Source organism: Elephas maximus, chromosome 2 (assembly GCF_024166365.1).
Source record: "Elephas maximus indicus isolate mEleMax1 chromosome 2, mEleMax1 primary haplotype, whole genome shotgun sequence".
NCBI classification, from domain to species: Eukaryota; Metazoa; Chordata; class Mammalia; order Proboscidea; family Elephantidae; genus Elephas; species Elephas maximus.
Genome location: NC_064820.1, coordinates 125,777,324 through 125,798,277, shown reverse-complemented (window position 1 = coordinate 125,798,277; position 20,954 = coordinate 125,777,324). Strand labels below are relative to the sequence as shown.

At 40.3% G+C, this 20,954-nt stretch overlaps 2 protein-coding genes across 3 annotated transcripts in view; both read right to left on the bottom strand.

Moving 5' to 3' along the window:
- The window catches only part of FNIP1 (folliculin interacting protein 1), a 172,092-nt gene extending 167,759 nt beyond the window's left edge, over positions 1-4,333 (bottom strand). For both annotated transcript variants that reach the window (XM_049872982.1, XM_049872992.1), the window contains exon 1: positions 4,104-4,333. In XM_049872982.1, the coding sequence (XP_049728939.1) occupies positions 4,104-4,195 (92 nt within the window). In that variant the 5' untranslated portion in view covers positions 4,196-4,333. The remainder of the gene's footprint in view (positions 1-4,103) is intronic.
- Positions 4,334-13,001: 8,668 nt separating this feature from the next.
- Positions 13,002-20,954, bottom strand: part of MEIKIN (meiotic kinetochore factor) — a 124,835-nt gene continuing 116,882 nt past the window's right edge. Inside the window, exon 13 of the mRNA XM_049873125.1 lies at positions 13,002-13,165. Coding sequence (XP_049729082.1) covers positions 13,134-13,165 — 32 coding nt within the window. The 3' untranslated portion in view covers positions 13,002-13,133. The remainder of the gene's footprint in view (positions 13,166-20,954) is intronic.

Sequence of the window (20,954 nt, the reverse complement as noted above, 5' to 3'; positions counted from 1 at the left end):
TATGGTATATTCACACAATGGAATACTATGCAATGATAAAGAACAATGATGAATCCGTGAAACATCTCATAACACAGGGGAAGCTGGAAGGCATTATGCTGAGTGAAATTAGTCAGTCACAAAAGGACAAATATTGTACGAGACCACTATTATAAGAACTCAAGAAAAGGTTTAAACACAGAAGAAAACATTCTTTAATGGTTACGAAGGTGGGAAGGGAGGGTGAGGGATATTCACTAATTAGACAGTAGACAAGAATTACATTGGTAAAGGAAAGGACAACTCACAATACAGGGAAAGTCAGCACAACTGGACTAATCTAAAAGCTGAAATCAATCCTGAATACAACCAAACACTTTGAGGGACAGAGTAGCAGGGACAGAAGTCTGGGGACCATGGTTTCAGAGAACATCTAGGTCAACTGGCATAACAAAGTGTATTAAGAAAACATTCTGCATTCCACTTTGGTGAGTGGCAGCTGGGGTATTAAAAGCTAGTAAGCCACCATCTAAGATGCATCAATTGGTCTCAACCCACCTGGAGCAAAGGAGAATGAAGAACACCAAAGACACAAAGTAATTATGAGCCCAAGAGACAGAAAGGAGCACATAAACCAGAGGCCCCGTAAGCCTAAGACTAGAAGAACTAGATGGTGCCTGGCTACCACCAATGACTGCCCTGACAGGGAACACAACAGAGAATCCCTGAGGGAACAGGAGAGGAGTGGGATGCTGACCTCAAATCCTAGTAAAAAGACCACACTTAACGGTCTGACTGAGACTGGAGGGACCCCAGAGGTCATGGCCCCTGGACTCTCCATTAGCCCAAAACTAAAACCATTCCCAAAGCCAACTCTTCAGACAAAGATTAGACTGGACTATGAGACATAAAATGACACTGGTGAGGAGTGTGCTACTTAGCTCAAGTAGACACATGAGACTATGTGGGCAGCTCCTGTCTGGAGGCGAGATGAGGAGGCAGAGGGGGACAGGAGCTGGTTGAATGGACACAGGAAATACAGGGTGGAGGACAGGAGTGTGCTGTAACATTTTAGGGAGAGCAACTAGGGTCATTTAACAATGCGTGTGTAAGTTTTTGTATGAGAAACTGACTTGAATTGTAAACTTTCACTTAAAGTACAATTAAAAAAAAACTTGGTTACGTGAAAAGATGCTGAACATCATTAGTCACTAGAGAAATGAAAAATAAAACCACAAAATGACACTCGCTAGAATAGCTGTTAGAATAAAAAAGACTGACAATATCAAGTATTGGAGAGGTTATATAGCAACTATAACCTTGATACACTGCTGATGGGATGCAAATGGTGTCACTCTGGAAAAGTCTGGTAACATCTTAAAAAGTTAAACATACATTTATCATACAAGCCAGCAATCCACTCCTAGGTATCTGCCTGAAAGAAATGAAAATGTATGTCCACATACAGACTTCTGTACAAATATTCACAGCGACATTATTCACAGTAGCCCAAATCTGACAACAACCCATATATGTCCATCACCTGGTGAATGGATAAAACAAATTTGCGATATATACATACAGTGGAAAATTACTCAGCAATAAAATGGAAGAAAGCTACTGATCCATACAACACGGATGAATCTCAGTCATCAAGCTAAATGAAAATAAGCCAGACGCAAAAGACTATATATAGCATTACATTTATATGAAATTCGAAGAACATCAAAACTATAATAATAAAAAGCAGATCAGTGATTGCCCTGGGATGGAGGGGTGCCAGGGGCTAACTGCAAAGGGACATGACAGAACTCTTTGGGTGATGAATGTGTTCTAAAACTTGACTGGGGTAGCAGGTACACATCTGCATAAATATACCAAAACTACTGGAAATGTATGCTTAAATGGGACAGTTTTATTATATGAAAATTATACTCAATAAAATTGTTAAAAAAAAAAAAAACCTAGGTTGATTGGATCTGTAATTTACTAGATGAGTGAACTCAAAGAGAGTTTTCATTTTCTCTTACGTACACTTGTGAACACCACCTGTCTGTGGTGGCTATGTTTTACCATGATGCTGGAAACTATGTCACCAGTATTTCAAATACTACTAGCAGGGTCACTCATGGTGGACAGATAGCAGTGGAGTTTCTGGACTAAGACAGACTAGGAAAAAAGATCTGACACTCTGCTTCTGAAAACATCAGAATATATTATCCAGATACAGTGCTGGAAGACAAGCCTCCCTAGGTCAGCAGGCACTCAAAATGCAGAGAGGGAAGACAATGGACCAAGGATCATGAAGATGGCACAGCACTGTGCAACATTTTGTTCTGCTGTATATAAGGTCACCATGAGTCAGAGCCAACTTGATGGCAAGTAACAACAACACTTGTACACATTTTATTGTCAAAGCAAGCGCTTTTATATGCAGTGCAGTTATGGGGCTTACACTGAATTCTTACTTCCACTGGAAAAACGATTATACGGTTATTTATACTACTACTTGTCTTATCTCACAAGGTTGTTGTAAAACACCAAATAAGATACTGAGGAGAAAGTGCTTGGACAACTGCCAAGTAATATTGCACAACTATACAGGAGACCACACTTTAAAAAAAAAAAAAATTAGATATAAAAATGTTTTTCCATGTGAATTGAGGTCATTGGAAATTTGGGTATCCAAAGTCAATCTTTACCCAAGAAATAGGAAGCAGTTGCCTATTCGAAGGCCACTAAACCTGCTTTCTATTGTCCCTTGAGTTACTGTTTGGCTCAACATAGTATTATCTAGGCTGCACTTTCATTTTTTGGAAGAAAAGCAATAAAGAAATGCTTAAAAAAAGTCATTAGAAGAGTATGGCAAGTCACTTATTTCCCAGTGGTAAAAGACCAAAACCTAGAAAACTGTCTGCTTCTACTAAGCACTTTCTCAGGATGTTCACAACTGAGATTTCTCCTCTTCTAAAAGTCAGTTAAATTCTTTCCATTTAATAGTTCAATTCCACGTGTATTTACTGAATGCTTACTAACAGGGCCTGCATTGGAGTGAGGGTGAATAATTTTCAGAATATCAAAACCTTAAATCAGTATGGTACAATGATTTCACTTTTGCTTGTTGCAAAATTTAACAGATTTTTATTTTTTCCTACAACTGTACAACTAGGCTCTCTGCTATCCTACCATGTTTGAGTGATAACTTGACATTTAGCCTAGTCATATTTACACGTTTCCACACTGCAACCAGCATGAAAGCTGTTCGGAAGCCATACTATCTCCTCTTCGAATGCCCTTCCGTGACTGAATTTTACCCTGAATCCAGGTTTATATTAAGTCTTACCATTCTAAAAAGTTATTCCACCAGCAACAGGTACCATAACCATAAATTAACAAAGCCTGTAATACCACATATATTCTGCTATTGTTTTCCATTTTCGAAAAACTCTTTAGTTACAGTTGTAAGGGGAAGATTCTATGGCCAATTCTGTGGCCATACTTCACTTATTTCGGCCCTGCTTTTTTTTTTCAGTTCGGTCAGGAGTAAACCTAACTTCTTAGGTTTCACATTTCTCCTTCGGTAACACTAAGGTCGCTCTGCGCGGTACCTGCACACCTCCAATTGTAGTTTCCAAGAAACCTGAAAAAACGGCCCCTTGCTTCAGAAGGTTCACCAAAACTGCTGCTTGCTCCACAACGCCACCCACGCTGGATTCGAGCACCCGGGGGGCGACTGGTCGCCGGGAGGAGGGGAGAACTTCTCTGGCCGGAGGACAGCGACTGAGGTCTACTCCAACCCGCGCCCAAGTCTGGTCGCCGCCAGGAAGGCGTGTGGACCCCAACGCCTGAGGCCGCGGTACTCGATCTGGAGGATCAGGGCCGCGCGTGGCTGCCCGCCGAGACGTAAACAAACCTGCTCGGAGGTGGGGGAAGGGGCGACGACAAAGGGGTGGAGGGAATACCTCGCTCCAACCCTTGAGCATTAGTCCTGTCGGGCCCCTCCTGACTGCGATCCTGGTCTACGCGCGGCGCCTGGGCGCCGAAGGCCCCAGTGCCCCTGGAGCCCTGAGCCCACAAAGCCACCGGCCCCGCGCCCCCCGCCTGGCCCGCCCGCAGCACCCTACCTAAACGCGCAGTCCGTATCACGGGCGTCCCGGCCGGGCGCGCACAGCCCGCTCCTCTTGCTGAAGAGCTTCTGGAACAGAGTAGGGGCCATGCTGGCCACCACCAAGCCCGGGTCGCTCCGCAGGGCGTTTGCTAGGCCCCCACTCCTAGAGCCGCCCCGCCACCCCCATGGGCGCCTCAGTCATATGACAGAAATTAGTCACTTCAAACAGCCACGGCGCGCGGGGCGGGGCGCGACACAAGGCCGGACCTTATTGGTTGGCGGTGAGCCTCATCACGTGGCGGCGCGCGGAGCAGAAGGCAAGGCGAGGCGTTGGGCGGGGCTGACGCCCATAGGCTGGCGAGTGGGTCACATCACGTGGCAACGCACGGGGTGGGGCATGCGCAGAGGGCACGGGTGGGGAACTAGCGGACGGTTGGAGAAGTGAAGGAGGAACCCGTTCAGGTTCCGCTTCTTCTCTTTAAAGCTGTCAGCAGCTCTCTGGGGGTATAGCGGGTGTGGCGCGGAACTCCGTCTGGGACTTTGGGTTGCAGAAGCCGTCGGCTCCCAGCCCCCATGACAAAGAGTTGCTTAGGGCGCCATGGGCACCTAACGCTTCTCCACCTACCCCTTCCACGTGGCTTCGCACCTCCATCCGGCGGAGTCCAGCGACCGCAGGAGCAGAGAAGGCGGTCGAGCGTTACCGGGTCTGCGGCCAGAACTAGGTTTTGAGGCCGAGGCACCAAACCCCCAGTCTACAGGCCGGGCCGTGGGAGTTTTAGGCTCAGAGCTGGACAGCGCGGGGGGGCTGGCTCATGGGGACTAGTGGCGGACCTTGCCGGGCCCCCCGCCACAGTCGTGGCTTCCAGTAGAGGCTACAGGCACGGGTCATCAGACCTTCCGCCTAGCGCCTCCAACCCTGACAACGGAATTAACCGTTTGGGAGAGGTGACAGTCGGAGGCTCAGGAGTTAGGGTCAGTTTTCTTAGTAACCGACAAAATCAGAAGTGAAACCAATGATACTGGGAAGCCTAGAGAAGGTATATGTGTACAAATATCTAACCCGCTGCACTAATTAGTTAAAATTTTAATTAAAAGTGTAAATGTCTACGTGTGGGGAGAGGGAGGAACTGTGGAATTGTAACCAAATGGGTTTGAAAGGGGAGAAAACACTAAAAGTTATCAGGTTTTGGTTCACACTAACCTTAAAGAAAGCTTCAGCACCAGCACCCATTCACCCAACCATCCCCCAGTCTTTAGGATGATGAATTTTATAGCATGGGGTGCAATTCTCAGAAAACTGGATGTTGTCAAAAAATGACTGGTATGTGGTTGGAAGGATGGATAAAAATATTTGAGAATTTTATTGGACTAGGTTAGGCACACAAAGGAAACCCTGGTGGTGTGGTGGTGAAGTGCTATGGCTGCTAACCAAGAGACTGGCAGTTCAAATCCACCAGGCGCTCCTTGGAAACTCTATGGGGCAGTTCTACCCTGTCCTATAGGGTCGCTATTAGTCGGAATCAACTCAATGGCAGTGGGGCTGGTTTTTTGGGGGGTGGTGGGGGGTTAGGCATACAAGTAAAATTTAATTTTAAGTGGCTGCCAATTCCCACTGAGTTGCTGCTAGAGTTGAAGCTACAAATAAGTGGTCCTAAATATAGAAAATAGAAATTTTATCCCTTTGAAAATCTGTCAGTGATCAACATGTTGAGTTTCAATGTTACAAGATTTTTTATAGGTATTATATATTTAGATTTATAGATTATTTGTAAATATACATTTGTGTCGTGAAATAAAGGCAATGGGGTGAGGGAGTGAGGACGGTCTTTCTGAAGAGGTGATATTTGAGGTGCTTAGATTAAAATTCATTCAAATTCCTCTGTACATTGCCAAACTCCAGAAGCTACTGTGCAAAACAAGGCTCAAAATTGTAGAACTGTATCATGTAAACTTGAGATAATCCTCTTGACTCTGGGGCCAAACACTGAAAGATTTCTAATAAGGAAAAGTGAACTATGGATATTTTTCTCACAGAATGCGTGTCCATGGAATGAGATTTTTGTTTAAAAAAAAAAAGTCAATGCAATTTTTAACAAGTTGAAAACTGGACATCTTATAAATCAATTAAAGAATCGGTCATTTGGCAACTTTTTTTTTTTTACACTAGCAAGTTGCGATAAATGAGTGCAAATGGAAACAGGCTCGAGCCTGTCTATACAGGACCAAAGACACTGTGACAACTCATGACTGGCCCAGAGAAGGGTAGTACCATGTCCCCTAGGAAGGAAATTTCCAAATACAATAAACTTGTGTGCTTTCATTTTGGGAAAAATTACTTCATAGATAATTATAGATATTAATAGTAAGGGAAAGAACATTACTGCTTACATAAGAGGTGTTATTTTAGTATTCTCTAATCATGTAATAGCTTCATTTCTGTAGTCTCATTTATGCTTGAAAGGTACAGAGAAGACTAAATATACTTGCTATCATACATGGCATTTCCCCTATGTTGCAGCATAGTACTCAAACCACAGAATCATAAAACACTGAAATAATACAAGTTTGTAATAAAGGAAGACACAACTAAATTATGCAAATTAAATTGAAAATATTTTGAAGCTCAATTTTGGTGTATATTATCTTTTTTATACTTTCAGTCCTACCTCTTTCCACAAAGACGAGTCTTACATGCAGTCTCTTTAAGTAGAGGGAGTATGCAAAGAGGAAATGTGAGAGAAAAAATGATTATCTATTCATTAATACTGTATGAATGTGGAACTGTTGTGTTGGAAAGATCAGACATGAGGACTGCAGTTTCATTCAAAAGTAAAAGATTCAGCCTCCCCAAAACATCTGCTTCCAAGATTACTCTTCTGATAACATTAAAGACAGAGGCACTCTTCTGCATAGCTATTATGAGGTGAATTGTGTCCCCCCAAAATGTTATCAGTTTGGCTAGGCCATGATTTCCAGTACTGTGATTGCTCACCATTTTGTCCTCTGATATGATTTTACTACGTGTTGTAAATCCTACCTCTACGATGTTAATGAGGTGGAATTAGCGACTGTTATGTTAATGAGGCAGGACTCAATCTACAAGATACAGCTGTGTCTTAAATCAATCTCTTTTGAAATATAAAAGACAGAAGCAAGGAGAGAGACAAGGAGACATCATACCACTAGGAAAACAATGCCAGATGCAGAGCGCATCGTTTGGACCCGAAGTTCCTGTGCTGAGAAGTTCCTTGACCTGGGGAAGATTGATGGCAAGGACTTTCCCTCAGAGCTGACAAAGAGAAAAGCCTTCCCCCGGAGCTGGCACCCAGGATTTGGACTTCTGGCCTCCTAGGCTGTGAGAGAATAAATTTCTCTTTGTTGAAGCCATCCACTTGTGGTGTTTCTGTTGCAGTAGCAGTAGATGACTAAGCCAATAGCCATTTGCAGATAGGTTACCAGATATAGGAAGGCCTGGCAATAAAACTAGAATTTTTCTCCCTTAACCACCACACTAATAAGCCTCAAATATGCTAAATTATCCTAAAACAAAATTCCATTGATAACATCCCAGAACAAGATACTCAGGATCAAGATGCTCTGGCCAGGGGCTCTGGGAACCATGGTCTCAGGGAACATCTAGTTAAATTGGCATAACATAGTTCATAAAATGTTCTATATTCTACTTTGGTAAGTAGTGTCTGGGGTCTTAAAAGCTTGTGAGCAGCCATCTAAGATATTCTACTGGTCTCACCCCATCTGGAGCAAGAGAGAATGAAGAAAACCAAAGACACAAGGGAAAGATTAGTCCAAATGACTAATGGACCACAAGTACTACAGCCTCCACCAGACTGGGTCCAGCACAACTAGATGGTGCTGGTTACCACCACTGACTGCTCTGACAGGGATCACAATACAGGGTCCTGGACAGAGCTGAAGAAATGTGTAGAACAAAATTCTAACTCGCAAAGGAGGACCAGACTTACTGGTCTGACAGACTGGAGAAACCCCAAGAGTAGGGCCCCCGGACACCCTTTTAGCTCAGTAATGAAGTCACTCCTGAGGTTCACCCTTCAGCCAAAGATTACACAGGCCCATAAAACAAAATGAGACTAAATGGGCACACCAACCCAGGGGCAAGGACTAGAAGGCAGGAGGGGACAGGAAAGCTGGTAAAAGCGAACCTAAGGTCAAGAAGGGGAGAGTGTTGACATGTGGCGGGATTGGCAACTAATGTCACAAAACAATATGTGTACTAACTGTTTAATGAGAAGCTAGTTTGTTCTGTAAACCATCTAAAGTACAATATTAAAAAAAAAAAAAAAGATGCTCTAGTCCATAAACTCTTTGCTGTGAAGTCAATGCCAACTCATACTGACCCTATAAGACAAAGAAGAACTACCCCAGGGGGTTTCCAAGGCTGTAATCTTTACAGAAACTGGCTGCCACACCTTTCTCCTGCGGAGTGCTGGTGGGTTCAAACCCCTGACCTTTCCATTAACAGCCGAGTGCTTAACACCTAGATGCTCTAGTAGAACTGCCTAACATTTAGATGGCCTCAGTTTACCTGTTTTAAAAACGCTAAGTCTACAGGCCGTTTACTATTATACAATAAGGGAAAGGCAGTAGTTTGTAGTACCTGAAAACATTCATTTATTCAACAAATATTTCTTGAGTCCCTCCAAGTTCTCAATCTCTGTTCTAGGCCGAAGGAATATGGTGCTGAAGGAACTTAGATCTTAGTGAGAGGAGACCAAAATAAGTAAAATGTTTGCAAGTTGTGATAGGAACTATGAAGATGATATCAGGCAACTGATGGAGGTTAAATTTAGATAAGGTGGTCAAGAAAGTCGTCTCCAAAGATATGCGATTTGAACTGAGGGCTAAAGGATAAAAGGAACCAGCCATGGGAGATGTTGGTGAAGAATATTCTGACAGAGAGAAGAAAAAATGTAAAGGTCCTGAGACAGGAAAGAGTTTGACCCACTGGAGGAAGAGTAAGAAGGCTAGAGGGGCTGGAGTATACTCTGGGGTCGGGGGGATGGTTAGAAAGATACTAGTCTCAAACCGCATAGGGCCTTGTAAATCATAGGAAGGGAGTTTAGATCATGTGTGATGGGAGCTATTACCGGAATCTAAAATAAAAGAGGGACATGATCCAATTTGTGATTTTAGAAGACTACTTTGGATGCTCTGTGGAGAAGGGATTATAGAAGAATAAGAACGGAAGTAGAAAAACCAAATAGGAAGCTACTGTGCATTTCAGGTGAGAGCTGATGGTGGCTAACTGACAGAGCTTCAGGAGTATTGCAGGAAAGAAAAATCCAGTATAACTTCTAGGTTTTTGCCTTGAGCAACTAAGTAGAAGTCATTTCCTGGTAGAAAACACAGATTTGAAGAGGAAAATTAAATATACTAAATTTGGATATATTAAGTCTGAATTGCTTATTAGACATCCATCTGGAAATTTTGAGTAGGATATGAGAATCCAGGATTTGAGAGATAAATCTCGAAGGCAGCAGCTCATAGAATTTTAAATAACGGAATGAATAAGATTACCTAGAGAGTATGTGTGTAGGTACAGAAGAGGACTCGGATCTAAGACCCAAGGAAGGCATTTACAGGTCAGGATCCAAGAAATTGGGAGAAGTGGACAATACTGAGGGTGCTTTAGGATTCAAAATCAAGAGGACTTCATGATTGACTGCCTATGAGAGGTAAGACAAAGGGAGGAGTCATGGATTTGGCCCAATGAGGATTGAAAAATACCCCTTAGGTTAGCCTCCAGGTGGTTGCTGGTAGCCTTAAAGGGAGCAGTGTCAGTGGAGAACTGGAGCTAACGCCAGACTGTGTGTGCAGGGTGTAGGGAGGGCTGAGGGGTGAAGGGTCAATGAGAAAGCCAAAAGAACTTTTTTTTTTTAATTTACTGTGGTAAAACGTATATAATAAAAAGTTTGTTCATTTTAACCACTTTTAACTGTACAATTCAGTGACATTAATTATATTCATCATGTTGTGCTACCATCGCCACTGTTTCTGAAAGTTTTTCATTGCCCCAAACAGTAATTCAGAACCCCTTTAGCAATTAACACCCTTTCCTGTACTCTACCCTTTCCCCTCGGCCCATTAAAAAACAAAAAAACAAAGCTGTTGTGTCGATTCTGACTCATAGTGACCCTATAGGACAGAGCAGAACTGCCCCGTAAGGTTTCCAAGGAGCAGCTGGTGGATTTGAACTGCCAAATTTTGGTTAACAGCTGTAGCACTTAACCACTGTACCACCAGGGCTCCCAGCTCCTGTTAGCCACTAATAAACTTTAGTCTCTATGCACTTGCCTATCCTAGATATTTCATGTAAGTGAGATTATACAATATTTGTCCTTTTTGTGTCTGATATTTCACTCAACATGTTTTCAAGATTCACCCACATAGTAGCATGTATCAGAACTTCTTTCCTCTTTATAGCTGCATAATATTCCATTGTATGTATGTACATTTTCTTTATCCATTCATCTATTAATGGACATTTGAGTTGTTTCTACCTTTTGGCTATTATAGAAAGCACTCTTTTTAAGAAACATGGATATAAATGGATGAAGGATGATTGGGTATCTGGAAGAACATAGAGAGTCCAGGGAGGATTTAAGATAGAAGATAAAACATTTTTAAATGCATAACAGAAACCAACAGTAGAGCAGGAGAGGTACAAGATGACTTTTACCTGGGAAGTCTGGGCATTACACCCTTTATATATAAACACAGATGCTATATATACAATGTGAGATAAAAAAACTATTCATAACTGAAAAAAATCATGATGAATTACACCTTGGAGAAAAATACTTTTTTTAATTAAAAAAAAAGTTTTTTAATGGAAATGACATCTGGCCTTTCATGCATTTTTAACTGGATTTTTCTCAGTACTTACGGCCTGACATTATCTTTTTTTTTTTTTTTTGAGGCATAATTTGAAAATACAATTTTAAGTGCCTAAAAATGAAATTTCCCTAGCTAAAGCTGAAGTAAAAGGGTCCAGTCTCATGGTTAACGTTTTTTAGATCACAGATTACCTTGAGAATGTGATGAAAACTATGGCGGCCCTCTCCCCTAAAAGAGATGAACACCTTTTTTCATGCTTTTCCAGGGAGGTTCACTAAAAGATGTATGAGGCCTGCCCACAGATATGAGACTAAGAGTACAACCTTCTATTACAATCTGCCAACAGGAATCCTCTTTGGACTTCTGACAGCCAGTAGGCTTCTTCTGCTTTCCTTCTTAATGATTGAGGTTTTGTTCCCCACCCCTAAACCTGAAAACCAATTTGATCTCCTTCCTCACTCTTGCCCCTTCTTTCTTTCCCCTTCCCTATGCTCTAGTCTATAAAACAAAAATATTGCCTTCAAATCCTGGCTTGGTCACTTTGTGTAAGTTATATCACCCTTCCCAAGTATTTACCTCTCTAAGCTAGCTACATTTTCCTTATCAGCAATATGAAACTATCAAATGTTTATTTCTTTCCATCCACCAGGCCCACTCTAAGAATCAGGTATCATTCTTTCTCACAGGAACCTACCACTCATAAACTATAAAATAATTCTCATTTTCTTCCCTCCCCCTTGGATTATAAATTCCTTGAAAACAGGAAATATCCTTCTATTTCATTCTTATTTCTCCAGTGCTTATCACATTTCTATTTGTAAAACTACCACAAGAGTTGCTGACTTAGTTGAGTACTGATTTAGAATTCAGGTCTAAGTTTTGTTTTAGCCTCATCATTAACAATCTCTTCTACATTTCCTAAAACTTTCCCATACTTCACCTCCAGATGAAAACGTAAAAGAGAAATCACAAATAACTCTGTTAGTGGCTTAATGCCTTATTAAATCATTTACAGAAATATCTTTATAGCACTTGTATTTTAAAAATGAATACTATATATTACTTACCCTGAGATTAATACATATATTTTATAATTTCCTTTCATGTGGAAGCAGCTTTGAAAATTTGACTCAGGCTTACTTTTCGGTACAATTGCATTAGTAAAACCATCAGAGTAAAATCTCACCAGGAGTTATACAACTGTACGATGTTCACCGACAAGCCTGCTGTTTTTTATGTAGGGCATTGTCAATATAGGATGCCATAATAAGTTGCATTACAAAAAAAAAGCAAAAATTCCTACAGAGAGTATTAGCTAAAGAACATTGCTTGGGGATGAAGTAATGTATGAAATACTTAGTGTAGGATTGGTTATATGTATTATACATTCTCTGCTTCAGCAAGTCTTTAGTATAGAGTTTCTTTCAGGCAGACTTGGAATTAGGTCTCTTACTCATGTGGTTTCAATTTAGTTCTGTTAAAAATAGCTTGTAATATAAGCATTTTCATTTTTAGCACAACACTTACTACTCTTAATCCACATGAAGAATAAACTTTGGGGAAAAAGATCCGAGGATGTTACATAGTACTCTGGTATTGGCTCTTTATAAGCTAAAATCGTCTATTTTTAGTCTACTGTAGTCTTCTAATATCTAATATTTAGTTTTTATATTGTGATGCAAATATATATAGGTACATATATATACACAAAAATATGTATATATGTATATATATTCATATATATGTATATGTATTTGTATATATGTACATATGGTACCATATTTTTAAGCAACTAATGTGTGCCCCTCACTAAGTATTTTCATAAGAACCACTATGACAATATTTTTTTTACATGTTGCTGTAAAAAAATTAGCATAGCACGCTTATGAAAATAAGTTGCAGGAGGAGGACATGGCTGGCAAACATAGAAGATGTACATTATTTGTGTAAAAACACAGAATGTGTGTGTGTGTAGGAAAAGCATACAGAAGAATGTTCCTTTCTTAACTGATTAAAAGTAAATGATAAGCACCTCAACAGAATTTCGGCACAGTGATATATCACAAATAAATGGGGAATTTTTAATTTCATATAATTTCAGGCAGACATACTGCTTCATAGACTTCTACTTCACATTCATATCTTCAAAGTGAAGATTCAGCCACAGCTGTTATATCCTGCCATTTGTATTTATTATAATATCTGGAGAGAAAAAATAGAACAATGGATTACTTCACATACATAACAAGAGATGTTCAATAGTTATTAATAATTACTACTTGAGGGCTCTTGATGCCAGGCGACTCTAGTTTCACTCCATCAAACTTTAGAAAACAAATCCAGAGCTCATAGATAAAGGAATGTACTGAGGACAGCTCTCTTTGTGAACACAAGGAGACCTGTTCAATAACATTCCATTGAAAAGCCAAGCAAAGACTGCTGTCAGTGACCATCATATGACCTCTAACCCCAGCCTCATAACCTGGAGGAATCAATCCAGTTATGGTTCTCATCCCTGTCCTTTTCATTCCTGTCCACCCAGGCATGAGCCCCTCACATTCTCCTGCCAACCCTTCCTTTGCATCTTCCTTCTCTTTGTTGCAGTGAGCCCTCTGAAGCCTTCTCCTCGACATCTTGTACCAGGAGATAGTGAGTGGAACCAGCTTTACATTGCCACTTTCATACTATTACACTCCTCACCCCCTGGCCTACTTGGCCTACATCAGTGGTCCCCAAACTTTGTTTCACATTAAAATTACCTGGGGAGTTTTCAAAAATCCCAATATTCAGGCCTCACTCTATATCAATTAGATCAGAATCTCCAGGAAAGGTACCTAAATACTAGGGAAAGTCCAATATGCAGCTAAATTTGAAAACCAGAGACATATATCCTTGCTACTCAAAGTTTGGTCCATGGACCAGTAGCTTCAACATCATCTAGGAACTTGCTAAAAATGTAGCATCCTGGGGCCCATTCCAGATCTACTAAACCAAAAATCTGCATTTTAATAAGATCCTCAAGCAATTCATAAGCACATTAAAGTTTTGGAAGCACTGGCCTATACTACCCTTTACTCCTCCTTGTTGCAATCTTTACTAACCTCAGACACTATCTCCTCCTTTAGCAAAGATTTTTGACACTTGGTTCACAGTCATCTTCTCCACCCCCCAACTGCTGGGAACTTCCCAAGTAGATAACCAGCCCACCCAACTATCTAGTCTCACTCACCCTTCACTTCCTCAACCTTCACATACATTCCAGGGCCATACTCTATATTTTCCCGACATCACCTAGAAAGCATCATTTCTGAAACTAACCCTTCTTCTCTATCACTACCCTGTATCAGTACTAAGCCCAGTCAATTATACTAATAAAAAAAACCATAGTTTAGACTGGTTTTCAACTGGTTCTCAAACTCCAGACTTCGTGAATCAGATTGCTGAGGCCATGACCTGGGAATTTTATTATTAATAAATTCCTAAACTGACCTGAGCACCACAATTTGAGATACACAGGCTCAGATCCTTATTTTCCCAACTTTGTTCTCAGGGCTTTTTCAAAACTCTCACCTGGTCTTTCTGTTTCTAGCCTTATTTCTTTCTAAACCACCTCCACATTTCTTGCCAAAATGATCTAATAAAAAAGGAAAGCTGATCAGAAAAAAGTCAAAAATACACATGGCATATAAGACTCTCCCCTATCTAACCCATGATTACTACTCAAGCCTCAGTTTTCAGAGAATCCAATCTCTACTCCAGCTGAACATAACTTTCAGTTCCTTAACTATCTGAGAATGCTTTAAAATTCTGTGCCTTTATTTAAGCTGTTCGCTCTGGTTAAGCATTTGGCTGCTAACCAAAAGGTTGGCAGTTCAAATCTACCAGCCTCAACTTGGAAACCCTATGGAGCAGTTCTACTCTGTTCTACAGGGTCACTATGAGTCAGAATCAACTCGAGGGCAATGTGTTTTTTTTTTTCCTTTACCTATAAGACCTATGCTCAGACTGCCTCTGAGGGTCTCAGCTTACCCTCCAAAGGATTTCCCACCTTTCCCATGTGCCCTAAGAGGGTCCCACATATACATGGGTCCATTAAAACACATATACCTACACTGGATTTATTTATATATATCTATGACTTTCTCAGTGAGATAAACTTCATAAGGACAGCAACTGTGTCTTTATCGCAATATCACCAGCAACTAATTACGTATAGCAAATGAGAGCCAGACTCAATGACGTTTGCTGAATGAATGAAGCAACCAACATAGAACTTCGTTTTTTCATACTTCGCTATATGACACCACAGCAACAAGTTGAAAGGCGGAAATGCTTCCATGATGTCTAATTAGCTTTTCTGTTTCCCCAAGAAACTGACTGTATACTTCATCTCTGTAGCTGTACTAGATCAGTATGTCTGTGTTGAAGACTATACACACTCATCTTGTATATTCTTTACATGGTATTATGTGAGGTGGCATAACTAAATTTATCATCAAATATAATAACTACTTGATATTTTCAGGCTTTTTGAAATTTAATAAACCAAGGAACAGTTTTCAAAGGGAAATACAGTGATCTAGACATGAGGATTTAATCTAAATTACAGAAGCAAATAATAATTATTGCATAGTGAGTGATTATTACATGTCAAGTACTTTACACAAATTATCTCTAATCCTTGCAACAATTCTTTGAGGCAAGAGCTACTAATGTGCCAATTTTACAGGTGAGGAGAATAAAACAAGAGAATTTCAGGAATTTACCGATGTGACAGAGCTGGAATTTGAATTTAGGAATATCTTACTCTTAAGTACTTTCTGGAAACCCTGGTGGCATAGTGGGTAAGTGCTACTACGGCTGCTAACCAAAAGGTTGGCAGTTCAAATCCACCAGGCGCTCCTTGAAAACTCTATGGGGCAGTTCTACTCTGTCCTACAGGGTTGCCATGGGTCGAATCGACTCAACAGGAATGGGTTTGGTTTTTAAGTACTTTCTACTATCATCTCTCAGATACTTGAATGGATCAGTTTCCACTTCAATTGTTCTATTTCTGTGTGATACTTCTTGCCTGTTATTATCTAAAGACTCAAATTTCTTACTAAAGATATATATGTATCTAGTTAAAAGCTATTATTCTACTATTAGTTTGAAATATGAATTTATAACACATCATTTATCACCTCTCCTGGAACTCGAATAAAACAGAAACCTTAAAATATTACTCTAAGAAATGCTACAGTTTTTGTCTGGTTTTCCAAAAGGTATATTAGCTTGGAAGTCTTCCCCGACACCTCTAACCAAATTAAAAAGTGCTCTCACTGGGTTCCTAAGGTGCCTATTCACCTCTAGCTTATTACCTTATAGAGAAGATTGTGAAGTCTATCTCATCACTAGGCTGTAAACCCCTCAAGGACTAAGGCTGTGCTCATATTGCTGTGCCTAATGCATGTTTGTTGGATGAATTAATGCACCAATAAATTATTCATCTATGGCTAAAACTGGAAGAAAGTACAGAACAATAATTGTTCAACCCTCCTCTTTGCAAAAATGTCTCTGTTGAGACAAAATAGAATATAGACGTTGAATGTATAAAGCAAAAAGAAGCAGAGCTGCTTTGTCCCGGTGAGCTGGGAAACTGAGAGTCCTACCTACTCTTTTCCTACTACCTATTTCACAGCTACACAGTCAAATCATTACAGTCTGGAAAATCTGGGCTCTAGTTCTGATTCTGCCAATAATTAACTGTTTGACCTCAGGCAAGTCACTTATCAATCTAGCCAGGTCATCTTTGTTATCTATAGAACAAGCAAAATAGATTAGATCGTTATATGGTTCTTAAACTTTAGTGTTTATTGGAATTACTTTAAGAGCTCATCGAATTGCAGAGTCTTGTGTCATATCTATAGAGATTGAAATTTACTGGGTCTGAAATGACTTTGATAGAAGTGGTCAGAGGACCACACATTCAGAAACCTTAGACTATACATTCCCTAAGGACTATTCTACCTGGCTGTCACCATTCTCTGACCTCTGCTTACCCACTACACTTCATCACATCTCTTTTGTACTTTCCTAGTGGTTCATTTTCACCAATTTTTTTCTTTAATCAGAATAATGCCAACTGTTCCTAAACAGGTAGCATATTAAACAGGGTCCTAGACAATCAAAATTAAGTTTCACCCTGTACTCCTGATTAGATTACTGCCAAACTAGCTAAAACTCTAAATGCCAGAACTAAAAATAGGCTGCGGCATGTTTAAAATAACATGCTCACTAGTTAGCCTGGGGCTTAGCTATTTTTATTAAAGGAAAGGCAAAGACAAGTGGCCAGAGGTTGAAAGAGGAAGACTTAGATGAGGAGCCTGCTATTATGGTGAGAACCTAGAAAAAGGGAAGAGGTAACACCACTGGTTCAGCATGCAACAAGGGGGTCTCTCTGTGAATTAAAGTAAAAAATTTGTCATAGTTGCAATTATATCTGCACACTCAAAAGAATCTCCCAGGCATACTTTGGATTCAATTTGTTGCATAGTTAAGCCCAGAATTTTTACAATACCTGATACAAATACAACAGGCCAAAAAGATCAAATTAAGAGAAGTTTCTCAATTTATTTTTTAACTTTTTATTGAGGTATAATACATACATAGAAAAGAAAATATGTGTACAGCTTGATGGGTTTTCACAAGCGTAACACACTCATATAATCAGCACCCAGATAATGAAACACAGTATTACCACCAATCTAAAAGTCCCTCATAACCCTTCCCAGTTAAAATTCCCACACCTGCAAAGGCATCCACTATTCTGATTTCCATCGTAGTTTTGTGCCTGGTTTTGTAAATAATACATAGTTGGCTGGTTATATAATACACACAAATAATACCAAATGTACACTATCATGTCTGACTCCTTAGGTTTTTGAGATTCATCAATATTGTTGCATGTAACTGTATATTGTTGATTCTCATTGATATCTAGTATTCCAATGCACAAATATACCACAATTTATCTATTCATTTTACAATTGATGGACATTTGGATAGTTTCTAGTTTGGGTCTATTGTAAACAGTGCTGCTAGGAACATATATACATATTTCAGTGCCACTATGAACAAAGTGCTGCTCTGAACATATGTACACACTTTGCCAAAATGGCAGAGTAGTCAGATGCTTCCTGTGGTCCCTCTTACAACACAGACCTGAAAAAACAAGTGAATCAATTATATAAGACAGTCTAGGAGCCCTGAACATCCAAAGCAAAGTTGAGGAATTAGACTGAGTGGCAGGGTAAAGGAGAGACGATTCAGAACCAGCAAGGAGTTGCCAGACCTGACCCACTGGGAACTGGCACCCTGCAGGCTGGATTGGTTGGTGTGTGTGGTGAGGCAAGCTGGGGTGCTCAAGACAAATTTTCCACATCAGGAGAGATCAAGCAGCAGAGAGTCTGCTCAACCCTCCAGAACCAGCAAGAAGCAGCACTCAATTGGCAAAAGATAAGTACATTCGTCTAACCTACCACGCAGAGCAAAAAAACACCCCCTTGGGGAAGAACCTCTCTCCTATTTACCTGCCCCCTCCCCACTATGTACCGAGTCCAAACCAGCTTCAGTGATTGCTGCATCTCCTGGGCCAGAAGTAGGACCCGTTTTGTGTCCTGAGCCGTTCTCCCAGATTCAGAGAGGGAACAAATTAACAAATAGGAAAAAAAAAAAATCTGCCAGCTCCCCTACGCCAGGAACTTACAGAAAGCAAAGCCCCTATGCCTAGGCACAAGCATAAGTGGCCCACACACTTTAAATGCCTTTCACCCCGCATAGACCTGTGTGGGCCCACTTCAACAGCATAGGCCCTCATTAGTACACTACAACGGGGTATACACCTGAAGAATGTTTTGAACTATATCAGCTATAAGGCAGAGTGGCAGATTCATGACATCCGACCCTGCCCTGCCCATTAAGCAGGGTCCTCATCTACTCACATCTGGGGCCGGAGGACTGGTGGCTCAACCCACAACACCTAGCCACCCATGTCAGGGGTCTAAGAAATAACTGCTGCCTCCCAATCCTTACAGCCAACAGCACTGGGTGCCCACAGTCCAGCCGCAAAACCCACCCACCTATGTGCTCTATGGAACAGGGATGCACCTTCCTCCCAGACACTCAGGGGCAGCCATCAGACCCCTGCACTGTTCAGCACATGACCCCCTCCTGCAGCCAGATACCTGTGCCTACTCCAATCACGCCTGCTCATCTAGGACTGTGAGAGCCTGCATCACACACTTGGTGACCAACTACCTGGACACCTGAGCTGAATCCACACAAGAAAAGTAAATGGACTCCTGAGCTCACATACCTAGTAACAGCTCTAATCACCTACTAACAGGATGTGAGAGCTTCAAAGATGCCAATAATCAAACTAGATCTCAGGACCAGCCTATTTGGGCATATTAAAACAAAACAAAACAAGAAGCTAGGACACAGTAAGTAAACAAAATAAATAAATATGATCACTTATTGATAGCTTGGAGACAACAGTCAATATCAAATCACATAAAGAGGTAGACATTGATTGTTTCAGCAAATACCCAAAACAAAAAATCAAGAACCCTTCCAGAGAAACAGAATTTTTGGAAATACTAAAGGGAGTTCTCCAGTTAGAAAATCAATAACGTCAGATAATAATCCAAGACTAGAACACAGGACAGAGCGATCAGATATCAATTCAGATAGGGAAGTCACAAAAATAAGTCAAAGCTAAAACACTGAAAATAGGGAAACAGAGACGTCAACAAGTAAAAGATGACAACACTAACACAAAAAAGAAGGACTAAAAAATATAGTCATAGATCTTTCACATGGACAGAAAGTCAAGCTGATATAATAAAATAAAAGATTGATTTAAACTTAGAAAAACAGGGGTATATATTAAGGTAACCACAAAGGAAAGTAACAATCCTACATGTCAGAATAAAAAAACAAGAAAAACATAAAGACTCAGCAAACACAAAATCAACAACAGTGAAAAAGATGAAAAGAAAATACATAAAAATGACTCAGCACAAAAAATTAAGCAGAATAAAGAAACTGACAACAACAACAATAAAAATACATCAAAATGACAGCACTAATTTCATACCTATCAATAATCATGCTGAATGTAAATTGACTAAATGCACCAATAAACGGACAGAATGTGGCAAAATGGATAAAAAAACATGATCCGTCTATATGCTGCCTACAAGAGACACACCTTAGACTTAAAGACACAAACTAAAATTCAAAGGATGGAAAAAATATATATCAAGCAAACAAAAACTAAAAAAGAGCAGGTGTGGCAATATTAATCTCTGACAAAACAGACTTTAAAGCAAAATCCACCACAAAGGATAAGAAAGGACACTATATAATGATTAAAAGGTCAGTACTCCAGGAGGACATAACTATAATATATATTTACGCACCCAATGACAGGACTCCAAAATACATAATACAAACTCTAACAGCATTGAAAAAAGAAACAGTTTCACAACATTAGTAGGAGACATCAACACACCACTTCTGGTGAAGGGCAGGACATCCAGAAAGAAACTCAATAAAGACACAGAAGATCTAAATACCAAAACCAACCAACCTGATCTTATAGCCATATACAGAACACTCCACCCAACACCAGCCAAGTATACTTTATTTTCCAATGCACATGGAACATTCTCCAGAGAAAGCCCACATTAGGCCACAAAGGAAGTCTTAACAGAATTCAAAGCATCAAAAGATTATAAAGCATCTTTTCTGACCATAAAGCCATAAAAATAGAAATTAATAACATAAAAAGCAAGGAAAAAAAATCAAATGCAAAGAAACTAAACAAATTAAGAAATTAAGGATGGAATAAAAAAGTTCACACAGGGAGCAGAGCCAAGATGGCAGAATAGACAGATGCTTCCAGCGAGCCCTCTTTACAACAAAGACCCGAAAAAACAAGTGAAAC